Raw genomic sequence first — 19,567 nt, forward strand, 5'->3', positions numbered from 1 at the left:
GGGATGCTAGTCCATCGCAGGGTTAGCTCCAGCATTAAATTCGCCGGTACCCATGGGTAGAGAGAGGCACTGTGAGAGTAAAGTGCCTTGCCCAAGAACACAATGCAATGTCCCCGGCCAGAGCTCGAACCCGGAGTGCTTGATCCGGAGGAGAATGCACTAACCTCGAGGCGACTAACTGTCATTCCCGAGCTTGAATTAAAATTTATCCTAACTTATTTCGATAAGATTCTTTAACGTTAGATGTGTGAATTTATCGTTAAATCAATACGATATCCTTTAGTTGACCATCTTTATTCTCATCACCTGTCTCCTTGATTATGTCTAGATATTGTAAGGAGAAATTAGATGTCGAAAAGCATTTGAGCAAAGCACTTACAGGAGCAATGATGGGGAAGAGAAGCTCGGATAGTTGTTGAAATCTGTCAATAGAATATTCCTGGACTATTTCACCAAAGCACTTCAACGCCGCCATCTTGTATGTTGGATTGTCTTTTCTGCATTCCTTAAATACCGAGTCGAGCACCTGGAGTGAAAAAAAGAGAGCCCCACTTAACCAATCATAACGCGAATTGAAGTGCTCTTATTTGGAGTACTATTGTGTAAACTGAACAAGGACTAGACTATTTTCGTATTCTCGGTTTTGGACTGGAACTAGCTTGCAACTGAGGTTAACGCCGACAGTCTTCAAATGTAAATGACATTTATCCCGTTTTAATGATTTTTCCCGCATGAGCCTCCATTGCAAGCTACAATCGTGGACAAAAGTCCTTGGGACACTTATGTAAGTTGACGAATTATCTGTGTTTTACTACTGAAGTTTGAAAAAAGCCTGCTTTCCTTTTAAAAACGCGTTACTGTTCCCCCTCCTCACCCAATACAATGTTGAAAATCAGGAGAAATTGCAGCTAGTAGTTTTCAACATTGTATGGGGGGTGGGGGGCGAGGTTAGGCAGGTGAAGTAGTATTCGCGTCTAGCGTGTCCGCAAAAGCACCAAAAGTGCAAATTTGTCCCAAGATTTTTGTCCATGATTGCAGTTCCAGTCCAATACCGAGAATACGAATTCATGGCCTGTTTAGCTCTACTTAGCTTCCACTCAAAGGAAAAGCTACTGTCGCAGTGCCTACAGATTTGAGAGGAGATCAAAAGTGAGATAGAGCTAACAGATACTTCCAGTAAAGCCTTTTCCAAGGAGGGTTCTGTTGTAGGTAAAATCTTCTAAACGCTGAAGTTAAAATCAGTTTTGTTGTTTCTCTTACTTTTTCAATATCTGGATCAACTCTAGGAGATGACTCCTCTATGGATTTCCTGGAAAATAAAGAAATATTATTTAACCGGAATATCTAGAGCGAAAGGAATTATACTCAATTCACTACAAAATGTTTATGACAAGCTTTTAATCCTCAAGACAACGGGATAAAACTTTGACATGTAGTAGCTCAGTGTCGCAAGAAAAGGTCTTGGTTGTTCATCGTGGCGTAGTAGAATAATAATAAAGTATAATGGCTCGCAGGAGCCGCAGCTTCAAATTGTTTCCCGCCATAATGTGCAAATACGTCACAACTTCCATGGCGTGCCGCGCGTCTCACACAACTGTTAGCTAGTGTTTCCCGCCAAAACCGGGGAAAATACCGTATTATATTCGAGCGTCTTACCTGCATTTTATACAAACACAGGAGAGTGCAGATAGCAAGGCTTCCTATTGAAACAAAATAAAACGGAACAAAGAGGTATAGAGTGACTCAAAAAGTGAGGCTCCAGAACACAATGCCATCCACATATCTAAAATAATTATTTCACGAATATTTGATGTTTGAAAATTATTACTAAACTCTATTCAATTAACAAGACATGTGCTGCTTTTGGCATATCTCAGAAAAGATACCTAACAAGCGTCAAACTCACTCTATCCAATGAGACAAATGTATGAGCAGTTATGAGGTCACTTGAGATTATAGTCTTAAGGAATCTTACAGAACACGGACTAGTGTATACCAGCTACACCAGATAACCGGACAGTATTGGAACACAACAGTTTATTTTGTTTATTTGCGGTAAAAAAAGACAGTGAGTAATACCACAATAGAAATCTGAGAGCCAGTGAACAGGGTAGACGACCACATATTTGGCCTTTTTATCCATGACAGGCTGCTGACGAGCTAGCAAACAAACAAGAGTATCACTTACTCACCTTGCCTGTCCAGGTTCGACCGACCAATCCGCTGACAAGAGAACCGAGCAACTTACCAAGATAAGGTTGAGACAAAGAGGAGCCTGGATGAGATGTAATAGACACACACGTTAATAAATTCTCACAACGATCCAAATGTGTTAATCAGTATTTAGGATTTTTGAACTTTATTCGTACCCAGCTTTTGAGCTATGGCAGAGATCGTGACGGCAGCCTGGGCCTTGGTTGTCCATGATTGTGACGTCAAAGCAGGGCACGTGATGGAGACTATTTCATCCAGGTACAGCCGTATTCCTGCTTCAGTACCTGAAAAAAAGGAACACGTGAACAGTTATCACAAGCAAAGGAAACGGCAGGGCGCCGCGTTACGATTGTTTTTCCGCGCTTGGCACAGTTAACGAGTTTTCCCGCGCTTGCACAGTTTATGTGTTTTCCCGCGCCTGGCACAGTTAATGTGTTTTCCCGCGCTTGACACAGTTTATGTGTTTTCCTGGTTAAATATTCCAGTTTTCGCACTTTTTCGTCTTGGCAACAGTACTCAGTTTTCGCGTGAATGACACCAGTTAACGTTTCCCAAGTGTCTGAGAGTCTTAGCACCGGTTCCATAAGTTTGTTTCCAATTCTAAGTAGACATTTATCCATCTGCCGGCGTGACGATCGGCTAGTAAAATTTTTACGACAATCATTAGCAAACCACTCTATCAGCACAACTGACCTTATAATCTCAGACAGAGTGTACACTCAAGTGAACCACAAAACATGCCATTTACCTGGTGTATTCTCGAGCCAAATTTCCTCCCACAAAGACTCATTAGAACTTGAGCTGCTGTCAGCTGTGAATATAATGATCATGTCTTCGTTACACAGGTCTTCAAGAATCAAATAATTCTGTAAATGTACTCAGCTACTACAAAAACCAACAAGAGTTTCTGAGAATCTTGTGGTACATCAAGACGATAAATCCCAGTGATGAAAGGAGAAATTAGACTTCGATCACTACCTGTCGTTTTCTTTTCGTGCATGGCGAAGAAGACCGCTGGAAGGGCCTTGGCTGTGTGACGCTTCATTACATCTGGGGAATACCGTGACATTGCTTGGAGCGTTAGTCCGCAGGCCAAACGCAGGCCTTCATCTAGAAGTAAGGTTTCAAAAACACGGCAGTGGTTTTCGAATTTATTAAAAAGGTTAAAAGCTAATGTCTGTCACATAATAAAATAGCAGTTTTTACCTTCCTTTTCAAAGTACCAGTTCTTTATCTTATCGATAAGTTTTTCTACGCTGTTGTCCTTCGCCACCTGTAAAGAAAGAAGGCATTAAATTTTTGACTCACAAATTAATACAGGTTTAATTCAAGCAGAGTACGTTTCATAATCATATTCATTATCAAAAGGTAATTGTCTTGATATTTAAAGAGTTTCTCCCAGCTAATAGCATAAAAAATGCCTAAAACGTAGTGAGGAGAATTGAAGGTTTATCTGAGTGTACCTTGACCAGATGTCCGATAGCAGTGGCGTAAGATTTCCTCACAGAAGCGCTACGATCGCTTAATCCAGACAGTAACGCTTTGAGCAGTTTGCCTGTTAATAATAACACAAAGACAACCTTAACAGTCCGAGAGGTCAAGATCTCAAGAAGGGGACTCCCATGTAAAAAGGACAGGATGCTCCTCATACCTTTTAGGGGTTAAAAAGGCGATTTTGGGTTCCTTTAGGCTGGTCAGCCTCCAAAAGGTCCACAGGGAAAGTTCTTGCCGTAAGCAATGAGTCGAAAAATATATGACAGGCGATGATGTGTTGTTTTAGAATTGAACCTCTTAGGGGTGAAAAAAAACTCAACCCACGCCCACAAAACAGGATCTTGGTACCTCTTAGGGGCTCTTTACAAAATTTACGAAGAGCATTCCCGTCCTTTTTTATATGGCTGCTGGTAAGCTCCGTTGGGATTGTCCATTTACTCAAAAAAACACTAATTTATCGAGAGAGACTAGGATGAATTCGACCTGATCATAATCCCACGATGGCGAGGAAGAATCGCAAATGGTAAGCACATTTTCCACTTGGAAATTTTGGATTACCTTTGAAGACGTTCCATTATATTTCCAAAATGTTCCGGTCGATCAAGCCAAAATTACTATCTACATTCCGACCGAAATTTCCGCAATTTTCGGGTAAGTGGTAAACAACCAATATCTCATGGAGAGTCTCACCGGCAAATGGCGTCAAATCCTGAGAACACTGCATTGCAAGAGACACAACAAAACCAGCGCTTCCTGCCTGAAAAACAACGCCAAATATAAGCGTTTGCACGAATTGCCTCCCCTCAATCTTGGCAACATGAGGATAACTGAAGCATTTAATTGTAGAAAAGCTAAATAACCAAAGTCTAAAGAAATAACGTTACCTTAGTTCCCAGTCCAACCCCGGTTCGTAAGAGATCGGACAGTCTGGGCACTAGTGCTGGAAGAACGGTTGCGTCAACATATTGCACACACTGAAAAATGACAAGAGGGTTGAGCGAGCAGTACAAGATTCAACAAACAAACTCTTACATTTATGAACTGGGATACTGTCAGCTACTTTTTTAAAGCGTCATTGCTATTTGTATTGTAAAAAGCTATCATTCCAAAAATCGAAGGAGCATTATATGCACGTGTTACAGCAATATTGCCGGGTACCTAGCTTCAGTTCTCATTTGTATATCCTGAATCCAAGAGTGTTCATTTTCTCAAACTGTTGGTTTAGGATTGGCCGAAGGCAGAGTGGTGTCTATTATTGACATAGTGTTAGTTTTACCAGAACCAGAAATAGGGTAATAAAGGCCTCCAGTACTCAAAATATTGATTCAATGATTGTACAATAGAACACAAGGAGGTAAGTATAATATTTACCATGTTGATCGTTTCCATCATGGGAGACATCTTTGATGCAGCAATTCTCGCTCCCTCAAGCTAAAAGAAGATTAAAACTGACATGTCAAACACAAACATTCCAATACAGCTAGACTGTGATAAACTTCAACATTTGTTCAGGTTTTGTTGTTGACTTGAACAATGGGAAGGAGTTACTATAGATTAAATTTTTAAGGATTAACATACCATCTCTTGAGCGTCTTCACGTTTATGGAGTTGCAGACTCAAATAGTTCATCGACTATTGGATAAAAACAAACAAGTTTAGCACACTACTGAAAGCGATTACCTCACTGGTAGATAAAGTGTATAAGGTTACAATGCATTACATCTGTACTGTCCTTGAAGCAAACCAGTTACTTTTCAGGAAAAATGCTAATACACAAACAGAAGACAAAAATACCCTATTATCAAACCTGGTTTTCCAAGCCACTGAGTGATTCCAAGAGAGCAATAACCAGCAGTGGAATATGAGGCTTCAGCAAAGCGCCCTACGGAGAACACAGCTCTGATCAGTGAACCATTCGTAGGAAGTTTTAACTAGGTTATAAAACTTCAAACACTCCTTATAGCGCTAAAATGTTCCTTTCAAAGTTTCTTTCAAGGCGTTAGGCAGACTGTATTAGTACTAACTCTCTCAAATACGTTCCTTTCCGCACACAAACGAACATATTCGGCGGGAAAAAGAAAAAGAAGCTGCGAGCAAGGCACCAGATTATGGCGGGAAAAAAACTGGAAAATGACGGACGCGCCCGAAAAAAAGAAAACTACACTACTAGGTAATGAAACATACCGCATTCTTGCTGATCTTCACTATTGTAGACAAACTGCAAAACGAAGGAATAACAGAGAAAATGAGTACAACTGGACAGCTTTAAGGGACAGGTTAACAGGCAAAACAGTTTCTAGTACCCAAATGGGTCTCAACATTGGTTAAAATCCTACAAATTCAACTCCATTTTTTCGTCTCCATATCTATGTGGGAGAGTAGCAAACAGTTCGCAAGAGGGAACATTGAACTCGTAGATTCTTAGCACAGAGGGCCACTAGTTTATCAGTTTATACTGTCATGTGTCACCCTCTCTAAATAAAGTTGATTGTTTGACTGATTGATTGATTGATTGATTGATTGATTGATTGACTGATTGACTGACTGACTGATTGACTGACTGATTGACAGACTGATTGACTGACTGATTGACTGACTGATTGACCGACTGATTGACTGACTGATTGACTGACTGACTGATTAACTGACTGATTGACAGACTGATTGATTGACTGATTGACTGAGTGATTGAAAGCTACAGTGTCGAATGTCATACCTGATAGATCTTACTTCTTCTGCTGAATTCGCCACGCCCTTGTGTAACAGAGTAGGAAGAACTAATGCGATGGCTGTTTCACCCAGCTTGCCTTGATTCACATCACACACACGAATTGAGACCTGAACCGTCAAGAAAGACACATGTAGTTTTTCATCCAAAAGCAGTTGCTAAGAAGGGCAAATCAACTAGCATTTCAGATTTAAGGGACTCTGTCGCGGCCAGTTCAGTTTATTTTATTAAGTTTTGCTAAATACTCACTAAGAAACTTAACGTTAGCAAAGAAATCACTTCCATGGATCTAAAACAAAAAGCCATGGCTCACCGAAAAAGTGCAAAACTGAAATCAAAATTCTCGCTAACTCTAGGTTAGCTGACCAGCCCAGATGTTTCGAGTATTATTCATACCTTACTCAATGTCCTGCACGCCACTTCTGCTGCCTGTCGGACAGATTCCTACATCGTGAAACGAAGGGAATACGAGCTGTTTAGTGTCGTAAGAACCAAAACGAAAACCAAAGCAACCACCCTGGCCATATCACAAAGAGCACTGTATCAATCAAAATTAAAAGTAATATATCAAACAAGAAAGACCGCGTTTGACCACATTTCCAAACACCGAGAAGAGCAGCGGCGTATTTTTGACGAACTTCGAGGTGTTTGGAAATGTGGTCAAACTCTGTCTTGATTGTCTGATATATTTTCTCAATCGAAACTTAAACTGAGGAGAAAAAGGAGAAATTTGTGGTAATTGAGATCAGATATCTAAACACCGCCACATTCCTGATTCCCTTCATTTAAACTCGATGAATTATTAATAAGTTTGAGAAGCACATGAAATTCATAAAGCAGGCGTGAAACGACAGAAAACGTGTACGAACAAGTTAAGATTCACAACAAACCTTGATATCATCACGTGCTCTGAAACACAGCTCCCAGAGCCTGGGGAGAGACTCGAGCATGTCGTCTACGGATCGACCGCTGAGAAGATCACTGAGGGCCATACAACTAAAATTGTAAAAAATGCGCAACGTGAGGTGAAGTCACATTGCATCCTGTACACTTACCTGTACATCAGTCACACACACTAGAATTCCCGTCGGGGGAGGGGGGGGGGGGAGGCAATCCTCTATAAGAAGGACGGGGCTGCTCTTGGTACCTTTTGGGGGGTTAAAAAAGCGGGTTTGATACCTTTTGAGGTGTCCAGCCTCAAAAGGTCCACAGCGGGATCTTTTGCGATACCTTTTAGGGTATTGAACCGAAAAAAGTCTGTCAGTTAATGTATTGCTTTAGAATTGGTACCTCTTAGGGGTGAAAAAAGTTTCAAGCCATGTCCACAAACCAGGATCTTGGTACCTTTTTTAGAGGTTCTTTCCAAAATTTCCGACGAGCAGCCCCGTCCTCGTCATTTGGGAATCCCCCCTGGAGGGTTGAATTCTACTTGGAAGAACTGGTGAGGAAGAATTGGACCCTTAATCTCTTAAGAGTGATACAGACGTACAGAACGTTCCCGCCAAAGTCTGCACAGCAGAATTTAGAGCAATCAAGAAATCTGCAGCCCCTGGTTTCTCATACTCACCTAGACTGCCTTACTCTCCATATGTTGCTTCCTAAACTGGTCTTCAAGTCCTCCAGTATTTCATTCACGTATTTATCAACCTAAAGATGCAACCAGGGTAGAGAAATGAATACCAATTGTGCATTTTTAAATTCAACGTAAGTCAGCTCCTTTTGATCCTAGGCATGTACATGGAACATTCCAACCAAAACTTTAGTTTTGAGTTCACACGGTTTTCTCTAGTCCAGTTCTGGCCATCTCTCCGTCACGCAAAGTCAGGAAAGAGGGTCCCTTTCTTCCGATGTTGCGTGACCCGACCTGGATTTGGTTTTCCCACGTATGGTACACAACTAATTCTGTATTAAGTGTATACTGACCGTTTTCTTGGTCTCTGGTACAAGAGCAGCCCAGATGCTAGTCATTGCTTGTTGTATCTTCGTATTGGGGTCATACTGATATCTGGCGTACAAACAACACAGACAATCAAACTTTAGTCAGTTAACTGTCTCTAAGCGGACAACGCAAACTTGCGAGGTGACAACCGGCAGACCATTTAGATCATTTTTCTCTACTTTCGCTGATATTCTTGACAATATAAAGAGAGAAGTGTTCAGGTTTAGTCACGTGGTACTGCAAGAGTTCCCCGTGAGATAAATGTAGCAGTGGTTAGGGCGCTGGGCTTGTGATCCGGAGGTCCCGAGTTAGAATCCTCCTCCCTGCCGCTACAAAATGATCGTGTGTTGGGTGGACCTAAATTCAACATCTCCAACCTTGGCAAATAGCCAACTGGTTGGCTGATTTTTAACGGTTTCTGTCCAATTTACAACATTTGTTGGCATATTCAGTTCCTCAATTAGCACAGCAAAGTTAAATACTTACGAAACTTAAGTAAAGTGACACATTTATCGTTATTTATTTTTCTCAGCACAGTCTTACTTCAGTTTACCTGAACAGCTTGGGTACAATTTTAGGAAGATATGGTTCCAACTGCTCTCTTGAATGGGCAGCAATAGATGAGAAACCAAATGCTGCGCCCTTGAGGAAATAAAGAAACGGGAGAAGTAGAAAATTGAACTGTCGATGCCATACGGTTGATTGTCGTTCGTGGAGGATCTTATAAACGGGGAGTACCGAAATTTTACGGTATTTTCCCATCAATTCGCCAGTCTCCCATCACATTCCTCAGTTAATAACGAATGTAACGTGTGATGCACAAAGACTCTAGCCCAGGCTCACACTGGGGCACTCAACCCAAAGCATAAGGCCTCCGTACCTCCCGGGAAAGTAAGTTCTCTGTCTCCTCAACAAGGAATCACTAACAACTGGCTGCCTACAGTACCTTGCGGGAGTTCCACAGAGCATTATGATTGGCTAGGTGCATAAACTTGTAGATCAAGTCTGGCTGGTTTAGATCACTAGCAATGGAACACAGCTCCTTATAGGTTGATAGGCCACTCCTGAAATAACCAGAGAGATGGAAAACGAACATCGTGCTATACTCATATTTGTCTTAAGGTAAAGTGGTTTTCAATCGAGTGTCGAAACTCGAAGTAATCAGGCATGCAATTACTTCGGTTTTAGTTTGGTTGTTTTTTAAGATTTGAGATAGGCCCGTCTCTAATTGGTAAGTTATTGGTTTGGTTTTGACTTTGGTTTTACGACACTCAATTGAAAACCGCTCTAACGGAAACTAAAACCAATAGTAAATTGGGTTGATTAGCTTTTCCGCACTTGACAAGGATAGGAAGGTTTTCCCGCACTTGGCATCGGCGCGGCTGCAAGGTTTTCCCGCGCTTGTCACTAGATTTGAGATTTGACTGCGATATTTGGGTGCGTTGTGATTTGCTAAATGTGATCAATTTGATTTTCCGACAATTATTAAGAAACCACTCATTTTGCTCATTACAGGCCACGTGACCTACCCTTCAGGAGCCCGTCCCAGCTCTCCCTCCTCAAAGATCTTGGTATCCCCAGTAACGTGTTGGTTTCGCCTGCAATGACAGAAACGGTACTAAAATAACCCTACAAGGAGAGATTTCCAACGCTTTTAGGGGACACAAATGCTAAAAAAATTCCTCATTATTTACTCTATAAATTCTAGAAGATGAATGTTGCGGGGTTTTTTCTCCTCGTTACTTGGCCTCTTCAGTCCGTGGGGGAGCATAGGGCCTGTACTGTGACTCTCCACCCAATCCAATGGGTCAAGTTGCAGCTCTCGTAAGGTCTCACATGAGAGGACAATAGAACAAATAACAGAAACAATGCCCCCTAGCCCCAAAACAATAACAGCTGCTAACAGTGAAGAGAATTATAAGCTTACCAGAGTTGCTACACTACCGTGACCAATACAAGGTTTCAGTCCTATCCCCCAACCCGATCCAGACTCTGACCTGCTAGCCATTAAAGCACAAGTCAACTGAGAGAGAATGTGTAAGTCAATTTAGTGCCCACCTGCTGCCACTCATCAGTGTATCGACCAATAAGGACACAAGCTCGTCTTTGTTCTCCATGCCGCCATGTTCGTATACTAGGCCCAGGCCTTTTGAAGCAACTTCTTGAGTAAGGTCTAAAAACAAACCAACAAAACTCCATCGATTTTTTTTTTAAGATTCAATGGTTTCCTGTAAGTCCAAAACACACAAACAGTCATATGCAGAAACTAAGCACAATGTCCTAAAGAAGAATCTCTATACATACATACATACATTACTTTATTTACCCTCGGATTTCAGAGTAGCTTATGCAGCTAATATCTCCGAGCATTTAACCATCAGATGAGAGATAGACCACCACACCGAGAACTACGTCCCCTACTCTTTTCGATCAGTGTGTGGGTTCTTTTACGTCCCACAGAATTAATTATGAAGAGTTGTGAGACGGGGCCTACGGTTTATAGTCCTTATCCGAGAAGACTTGAAAGTCTAACCATTTGCAGATGTCATTACAAAGGCAGCACTTTCTCCTCAATTATTTAAAGACCCTGAGTGTTGGTCCGGCCGGAGTTTGAACCCGCGACCTCCCGCACGCTAGTCCGGTGCTCTACCACTGAGCTAACCGGTCGGCGGTTGGTCGGCTGTTTTACAATGTTTGCCTCGTTACCATGAGAGATTCAGTTTCTGATCAAGCGACAAAAATATCAGTTCTGGGCATAGCACGATTAACTGTATCAAGTAGTTTGAACCCGAACAATTGAATACTTTTTCTACGACGCGCGGGTTTAAAACCTCAAAATTTTACAAAGAATGTATGAGCTCATAAGCGCTTTTGCTACCCAGACATTTTGGAGTGTTTGAAATCCATTTTCTCCTTCAATATTACACTCAAAGAGCCAAACATCTCGCCGATTGTTAAGGTTCACAAGCTCTTTAAATGTTTGTAGTCACTTTGTATCTAGCGTGATGCCTTGCTCTTCTCTGCGCAAAGTCGTATGTTAATGAGGAGAAGTGTGAACAGCGTAGCCTGCGTAGCAAGCGTTTCCGTGGGGTTTGGAGATCAGCAACATCGCTCTATACCTAAGGCACACGGCAGCCTGTCCCAGATCGTGCGGAACTATTTAAGTTTACGCAAAAAGGCGAGGGTCAATGAAGGTCTACGCTGGCTTTTATAGGAAGATGGCGCTGATGATAGTCCAAGTCAGTTGAACAAAACTCCGATCCAAAGTCATACTCGAGTATATACATTTTAGTGCAAATCAGGTCTCACTACTACAAGAAAATATATTCTAAATGCAAAGTGTTCATTTTGTACCATCTGTTTCTGCCAACATGTTCATGAAGACCATCTGAATTCCCTTGAGGTTTGCCTGAAAGAGAAGTTTTATGATTAAAATGGCACCATTTACTGAGCTACAAAGCGATAGATTCTTATAATGCTTTCTTAAGACTGCTGCATGATGAGGTTTTCACTACTAGGTCACACAGTGGGATTTCAAGCCATAACCTCTGCAATATCAATACTAAGCTATAAAGCATTAATGCTTAAAGAGTAGGCCAAATGCGAGCTCTAAGATAACGTCATGACAGCATGAAGAGTGAGAGACTTAATTCCTCAGATACACCTTATTCCTGAGGTAATCCCCCAAGCTATTCTTAAGTCCCTTCCGGTTTTGAAAATCCCAGGAGAACATGCATTCATCATCCATGAAAATATGTACACAACGCACGTAGCTTTATCTAGCGAAGAACTGGGTACCAAGTCTAAAAATAACTTGAGAAGGATAACCTCGGGAATAATGCCTATATCGGGGATCAACTCTCTTACACCTCTATTCATCCTCTCTTATATACATACATTACATTATTATATTAAATATTGAGGTACAAAATATGGCTCAACCTGTACTACTTTGTGATCTCCAGAATACTTCACAAGCGACAACAACCAGATACAGGAAGCCTGAAAGAGAAAGCCGATTTCAGAAATCAAATTTTGGTCTAGGTGTCATTTCTGAGCCTAGGCGCTCTCGCGAAAGCAAGATGTAACAAGAAAGCGACTTTTCTTCTAATATTCTCAACCTCATTAATATAATAATTCATCAAGTTTAAACTAAGGAAATCATGACCGTGACCGTGTTTGGATATCTGATCTTAATTAGAATATAATTTTGACGATTTTATTTCTCCGTTTTCTCCTTAGTTTTAGTTTCGATTATGAAGATATATCAAACACTCAAGACAGTGTTTGACCACATTTCCAAACATCACAAAGTTCGTCAAAAATACTCTGCTGCGCGTCGTATTGTCAACTCTCTTCTCGGTGTTTGGGAATGTCGCCAAACACGCTCTCTCGTGTTTGATATATTACATCAGTGGCTTACCTGTCTGACATATGGAATTGGACTCGTGGCGTACTTATTGACAATCATGTCAATCAGTTCTTGCATGGTCCCTCCATTTTCACCACTAGCAGTGCTTTTAAGTTGTTCCACTACCCAAGGGTCACGGGCTACTTCAGACATCCTGCCTGCCCCTGCACAAGACAGGGCCTCCCCTACTGTGAACTGCAGCTCTACTTGGCGAATCTGTTCACCGAAGCAACAAACATTTGGAATTAACAACTGTCAATTGTTGCATTATTGCGTTCGACCTTTGGGAGAACGCAACATAAATTCTACGCGCAAGAGAAATGGGTACGAGCGCTTAGCAGAAAGATTCTCGATTTTTGGTAGGTAGGTTGGGTTGGCTACCGGATACGGAAATACGTATCTTGGTACGTTTGGTACACAAGGCCTGAGTCTGATGTGTTGTCTCGCGTATTCCTTGAATATTAAGTGACACAACTGACAAATGGCCAATTCTGATTGATAGAAAGAGGTAAGACATGAAACTAGACTTGAAAGAAACCCTGCACGAGAACATATTACAACTACTGGTGGTATTTCAAGACATTCAAAGATTGCAAAGGTCGTCCAAAGACTTCTAATATTTGTCAAAGACCAAAGATGACCAAAGACAAACACTTGTTTTCTAAGTTTTGAAATGACATCGAATAGCTCTCCAATAATTCCGTGAATGTTTCAGAGACTTTGCAGTGTGTTGTAAAATGGTGATTCGTGGACAACTTTGTTCACAGTAGGGATTTTCAAAGAAATGAGGAAAGAACTCTCATCACCTTGGAAGCCTCACACAAGCCATCGATCAGTTTCTTATGATGTGGGAAATGTTCATCTCCAACCAATAGGAATCCAAGGGCATGGGCGGCATGTTCTTTAACCTGCCAATCAAATTAAATTTGACATTTTGATCTAAGAGAAGAATACAGAGAGCACGATCCCAATAGTACTATAAAAGTATTAATGGTCTAAAGAGCTTGCTCGGGAACACTAAGATAGCCACCGTGACTTCCTGTCAAAACGCTCTATTTCAAAAACGTTCTCTGTTTTTCGTTATCTCAGTGTTAAGCTTAAGATGTCTTAGTCAACTAGGTCAGCAAAGGTAATTGCCGAACTCAATTATAGTGCTTAAAATCAAAACCACATTAATCACTCTATCCAATCACAGAGGACACAGACAGTCCAGTGAACCAATCAAAGTTCGAAGCAAATATATGCGTAGATGGCACAAAAAACGAAAGCAAATACGAAGTTAACTACTTTCGACACTCGAGTGAAAACTGCTCCAGTTCATGAAGGAAAAACTGACACAGAATTCACTGATTTACAATAAGAGCTCGCACTGCCAAAATAACCGAACATTCCTTATCACATGGTCGTAAGGGATATTACACAAACTGACAACTCAATCACCTTGTTCTCCTTAGCATTCTGCAGAGTATCAAGTAATTTTTCTACCACTGACAACTTGCTGACAGGGTCTGCAGCAGCTGAAGACTGCGTTTTACTATCTACAACAGAACAACAAAAATACAAATTACAGATATTCCAGCTACTAAAATATAACCCGATCGCTAGTTATTGAAACTGTAACGACAAGAATTTCGAGGTGGAATTCAGAATTTGGTTAACCATTAAGTGGCTAATATATAAAACAAGACATCAACTTTGTTTAGCAAGGCTAACAATTGACAGTCTTGCAATTGAAAAACTTGTGTTCCGCAAATTGCGGATTAGACTGGATGTTTCTTCTAGAGAAGGACAGAAAAATGGGGGACCCGAAAATTAAACCCAATCATATTATATAGTATCATATTAAACACAATCATATTACTCCTGACTAGAAATGAAAAGTTCCACATAGTAGACCATTAGTGCATCACTTACAATATCGAACTTTCAGTGCACTTTTGCTACAACACTTGAAGTAAAATCACGTGATTTACCACGGTTGACTTTCGGTTAACACAGGAACAAACTCGACAAACTCAACCAACACATGACTCCTGTCCAGAATTGCATAAGTTTACGTTGGAAGCAGAGAAGCCCTTGCCAAACCGTATAATACCTGTAACGTTAGTTTGTTTAGTAAAGGTTAGGTCAATTAATCTAACAACCATACCTTGCTCCATTGTCTCGACTCCCGCTGGAAGAGGAAGGGGCCCGTTTCGACCAATCTCACCAATGGAATTACAGGCTGAACAACTTATCAAGGCATTTCTACTGTTGATAAGTTTAACTGAGGATGCAACAAATTAATACTAAGCAAGAAGCAAGTTAGAACAATACGAGAAATTACCACCATTTGAGAAAGAAAAAAACATCATCAACTAAAATATTCGAGCGTATGCCAATACTGACTCTGCACTTAAAAAATGTGGTTGAAAAAAAGTACATTTTCTTTCTCTGTTTGTGAGTTCCTTTATATCTTACACCGAAAAGCATACAAGCAAACACAACATTTGTTTCAAAATCGGACTATAATTTATTGCTACAAAATAGAACTTTACAGGAGCTCGGTCATGGTATTTTGAGTTAGTTTGGCCACACACAAAATTGCCTTTAAATTGAAGGAAACCTGAAAATAGCAGTTTACTAAGATAGAGAAACACCAAAGAGATAGTAATAAACCATAAAGAAACAAGGATGGTTAAGGATGGAGAAGATTAACACGGATTACAAACGACGAACTTGAAAACTTTAAGCTAAACTTTTCAAGATGGACTAACCGTGACCTACCTCCTTTAATGACTAACCTAGTTTCTCTACACTGCTAGTTAGAAGTTGTTCTTCTGCATGTCTGTCATTAACATTCTCAGACCCTTCAACCTCCATGTCCTCTACTACCAAGTCTTGTTTGCTTGACACCTTTAGTACCTCCTGGTAAAGATGTCTGGCTATAACAAAGCCCAGTGTACTCACTGAGCCGAGCTGCATCTCAAATAGCTACGAAACAAAAGTAGTATAGTTGGGGAGAAATCGAACAGCATATGAGTAGTATATTTGAAGTCGAATTAACAGTCACTGAGCCAAGCTGCATCTCAAATAGCTACGAACATAAGTAGTATGGTTAGAAGAAAATTAAGCAGAATATTAGTAGACTAGAATTAGCTAATATAGAAACAGAATTAACTAGGACATGAGTAGAATAGTTAGAGTGAAATTACCTAAAACATGAGTAGTGTAGTTAGGCAATTACCATGAATGAATCTTGTAGTTGAGGCAAAATTAACTAGAATATGCACAGTACATAAAGGGCACATTTTCAAGACAAATAGCGAAAGAAATATACGATGTTTCGACATCGTCGGATGTCATTGTCAAGTAGATAATGCAAAAACTAAGCTAGAGATTTACTTGACAATGACATCCGGCAATGTCGAAACGTCATATATTTCTTTCGTTATTTCGCGAGGGAATATTTGCGTTGAAAATGTTCCCTCAAGTCAAGCCTCACTCATTCGATATATAAAGAGTAATTGGAGTAAACTGAAGTGTAATATGAGTAGTATAGTTGGGTTAAAATAGTTAAAAACATGCATTTTACAACTGGGGACGGATATTTTGAAGACCATGAGCATCTTTCAGTTGACTATACGAGAATTGCTAAAAAGTTCAAATAAAATCCAGACTTTTCAGGCTTACATGCAGCCCTTCTTCATATCATTATCAAAATTGTTCGCCCTGTTGGCCCTTGGATGTCTGGATCCTTTTTGAGCTTTTTGGCACCTTTCATAAACTCAACTTGAAGATGTCTGTTTACGGAACTGTCATGCAGCACATGAACGCTTCAGTTCACATTAATACAGAATATCTTAAAGTTACCTAGATAATGAGAGGGATAGAATTAAGTAGTGTCTACGGCGTATTTGCAGTACGACACTCACCTCACTATCAACAGAGGCAGAAAGTTCTTTTATCACATTCACAAATGAATCTTCACTCATGGTGCAAGTAACAACTGCCAGCAATTGTCCAGCATATTGACGGGCATCTTCCCTACTGGAGAATGTGAAACCCTAAAAGCAGCAGAAGGCCAGATGAAAACATGTTCACGTATCGAATAACCAATGTTGTGGTTCCACAATTGCATGTACTTATGTGGCATCTTCTGAACACAGACTGAAATAATGTTAACAAGTGTTCGTCTCCTCCTTTAAGTTTAGCACCTTGAAACTAACTAACCTTGATCCAGTCAAGCTTTCCATGGAATATCCCTGCTAACTGTTTAGGTGCAACAGCCACAGCTTGGAGAAGACAGCACATAGCAACAGCGTGGAGATCAGCCCCTACATTAATGAATAGTAGCGACGACGTTTCAGTGTCCAGAATATGTACACGTAAAAAAAGATCAAAGACGTTATACCTGTGGACACCCTTGAGTGTCAACGCATTCTTTACCCTGGCTTTTAAAGGTTTCTTGTGTCTAAATGTGGCTAAAATCCGTGACTTTAACGTTGTTACTGAATGTAAACACAGCAATGTTTTTACCGTTTTGTTATGACTAAAAATAGCAACATCGATGAAGGTTTCAGATATCTGCACTGCTATCATATAAAGTGTCACAGTTAACCCACTCTACAACTTGCCATGAGCATTTAACAAATGGCTGCTTGATGAACCATATGCTTACACTGCTGAAGCCGTCAACCAGAAATATATTGCTCAAGTATCCCTGGAAATCAGACGACAAAACAAGCATAGTATTATCTGCTCAAAAGAAATCAGCCAAAGCCAACAATTACGGCTTCCTGAGAAGTCAGTAAGGTAGGTGTCCCTGTGACATCAGACCTTTTACCTTATCATCATTAACCTTCACCTGTTTAAATAGTACCTTGTGACATACAATGCGTCATGTTACTAAAGATGCCAGATCTAAAGCAACAGTTTGTGGCAGTGGTGCTTGTAAAAACAAAGACGTGCACAGTATTCCATACCTCCTATAGGGTAGAGTGCTTGTCTTGTAAGTTCAATGTACTTTCCCATAGCACTTGATGAAAAGTCTGCAAAGAACATTCACAAATGTGAATAGCAGTGGTAGTTAATAGACATAGCTTACTAGTGGTCGTGATATTGAAATTGAACGTCACCACTTATGCCCTGGAAATTCAAACGGGAAAAGATTTGATGTTGACATTTCAGTGCACAAAGCAATCGCGCCCCATAGCAGTTAACAGAAACATCTCAGCTGGGTAATCACTTGCAAGATCAAAATAACTTCATACAGAGTTACCAGGCGATGTCCACTGATCTATGTACTCGGAACCTTTGTATTTCATAGTGGTAAATCGTAGATGCTGTTCACAAGTTGCCCACATTAAAATGTATGTCGAGTAACTTTCTGAAACGACTAACCACGTTATGACAAGTCTGTAGTATCATGCAGCTATACCGAGAATTAATTGTGCTTGTCTCTGCTATGACTATCCAAAATTTCCATCAGGGATTGAAGTGATCATCCGTTTATACATAGCACAGAACAAAATTATTCGTACCTTCAGTGTTAATTCCAGATAAGAGTTTATTGACGTACTCTCCAACAGGTGGAAGAATGCAGTTTTTGACTCTGTCCTCCTCAGTTACGCCGGCTGCATGTTCCAGACATCTTTGCAAATACAGTAACACCTAAAACAAAGTGGCACACCAAAATGATTGCGCAACTGAACAACTGTTTTCCATTATTCAGTTCATATACTAACTATTGCTACTTGTAGGTAACTGTATGGAGAGTTGTTGTGGCCTAATCGTTTTGTGTGCTGGGAATAGCATTCAAAGATACAGAAAATCAAATGTTTGAGACTCGTTATTTTCATTGTGTTGTACTTGTGATTCACTGTGCCTCAGTCAAAACAGAAGTATAAATAGGTAACAGCAAGTTCTAAGGAAATCTGGCAACACTGTACGTATCGTAAGCACATGGATGAGCACACATTTTATTCTTTCTTAAAGGAGTTCAAACATGGTATTCTGAGTCGTTTTGGCCTCGTACAAAATTTCCTTTAAATTGAAGAAAACCTGAAAATAATAGTCTGCTAAGGTAGAAAAATACCAAAGAGATAATAATAAACCAAAAAGGAACAAGGATGGTTAAAGATGGAGAAGATTAACACGGATTACAAACGACGGACTTTAAAAAAATAGGCTAAACCTTTTAAGATGCGCAAACCGTGACGTAGCTCCTTTAAGTACATTCGTTATCTTACCTGTGAAAATACTGGTGGAGCAAAAGGCAGTGCAGTTGTCCCAGCTGTGTAACAGTATTTTCCTCTCAATCTCTCAAGACTCTGCAGTTAAACAATTAAGCAATAAATTTAAAACAGTGACTTACAGGTAATTCCAGTCGACGATCATTTTATGGTAAATTCGAATGTTATTTTCCAAAATCCAAAGCCATCAGACAATTTGGAGTGAAATATGTAGAAGACGAGACCGAGGATTGCGATCACTGTTGAAACCAAGTTTCGGTTCATTACAACAGAGAAAGGTTTACAATATTTCAGCTCTATTTCAGAGTCTATTCATGAAGTTAAAATCGAAACAAGTCGACAGCTTATATATCAAGCCTAATTTCAATTGGGGGTATAAACAGGCAATGACATAACATGATGTAATCAAGAACAAAGATCTAACTCTCTGGGGGCTTTGATTCCCTCATTAATGCTGGACCTAAGAAACGCTAATTGCGACCAATTGTCATTATGGTCAATGACCTCAGAGTGGGTGTGAAGTCAACATCATTAAAAATGTGTTCTTT

The 19,567-nt window shown here is 40.3% G+C and overlaps 1 protein-coding gene across 2 annotated transcripts in view; it reads right to left on the reverse strand.

Moving 5' to 3' along the window:
* LOC145468919 (proteasome adapter and scaffold protein ECM29-like) overlaps window positions 1-19,567 on the reverse strand; it is a 36,378-nt gene that overhangs the window by 2,886 nt on the left and 13,925 nt on the right. For both annotated transcript variants that reach the window (XM_081452628.1, XM_081452629.1), the window contains exons 18-53: window positions 19,017-19,097; window positions 18,309-18,438; window positions 17,751-17,816; window positions 16,999-17,102; window positions 16,701-16,832; window positions 15,570-15,759; window positions 14,936-15,052; window positions 14,227-14,324; window positions 13,593-13,694; window positions 12,799-13,002; window positions 12,318-12,377; window positions 11,730-11,784; window positions 10,434-10,548; window positions 9,905-9,973; window positions 9,322-9,439; window positions 8,929-9,017; window positions 8,360-8,441; window positions 8,004-8,083; window positions 7,327-7,432; window positions 6,833-6,880; window positions 6,425-6,546; window positions 5,893-5,926; window positions 5,516-5,590; window positions 5,287-5,340; window positions 5,080-5,139; window positions 4,593-4,682; window positions 4,399-4,465; window positions 3,678-3,769; window positions 3,421-3,487; window positions 3,193-3,324; window positions 2,963-3,025; window positions 2,370-2,498; window positions 2,193-2,275; window positions 1,657-1,700; window positions 1,261-1,309; window positions 380-526 (exon numbers count right to left, since the gene is read on the reverse strand). In XM_081452628.1, coding sequence (XP_081308754.1) covers window positions 380-526; window positions 1,261-1,309; window positions 1,657-1,700; window positions 2,193-2,275; window positions 2,370-2,498; window positions 2,963-3,025; window positions 3,193-3,324; window positions 3,421-3,487; window positions 3,678-3,769; window positions 4,399-4,465; window positions 4,593-4,682; window positions 5,080-5,139; window positions 5,287-5,340; window positions 5,516-5,590; window positions 5,893-5,926; window positions 6,425-6,546; window positions 6,833-6,880; window positions 7,327-7,432; window positions 8,004-8,083; window positions 8,360-8,441; window positions 8,929-9,017; window positions 9,322-9,439; window positions 9,905-9,973; window positions 10,434-10,548; window positions 11,730-11,784; window positions 12,318-12,377; window positions 12,799-13,002; window positions 13,593-13,694; window positions 14,227-14,324; window positions 14,936-15,052; window positions 15,570-15,759; window positions 16,701-16,832; window positions 16,999-17,102; window positions 17,751-17,816; window positions 18,309-18,438; window positions 19,017-19,097 — 3,354 coding nt within the window. The remainder of the gene's footprint in view (window positions 1-379; window positions 527-1,260; window positions 1,310-1,656; window positions 1,701-2,192; window positions 2,276-2,369; window positions 2,499-2,962; window positions 3,026-3,192; window positions 3,325-3,420; window positions 3,488-3,677; window positions 3,770-4,398; window positions 4,466-4,592; window positions 4,683-5,079; window positions 5,140-5,286; window positions 5,341-5,515; window positions 5,591-5,892; window positions 5,927-6,424; window positions 6,547-6,832; window positions 6,881-7,326; window positions 7,433-8,003; window positions 8,084-8,359; window positions 8,442-8,928; window positions 9,018-9,321; window positions 9,440-9,904; window positions 9,974-10,433; window positions 10,549-11,729; window positions 11,785-12,317; window positions 12,378-12,798; window positions 13,003-13,592; window positions 13,695-14,226; window positions 14,325-14,935; window positions 15,053-15,569; window positions 15,760-16,700; window positions 16,833-16,998; window positions 17,103-17,750; window positions 17,817-18,308; window positions 18,439-19,016; window positions 19,098-19,567) is intronic.

Source organism: Orbicella franksi, chromosome 14 (assembly GCF_964199315.1).
Source record: "Orbicella franksi chromosome 14, jaOrbFran1.1, whole genome shotgun sequence".
Lineage (NCBI taxonomy): Eukaryota > Metazoa > Cnidaria > Anthozoa > Scleractinia > Merulinidae > Orbicella > Orbicella franksi.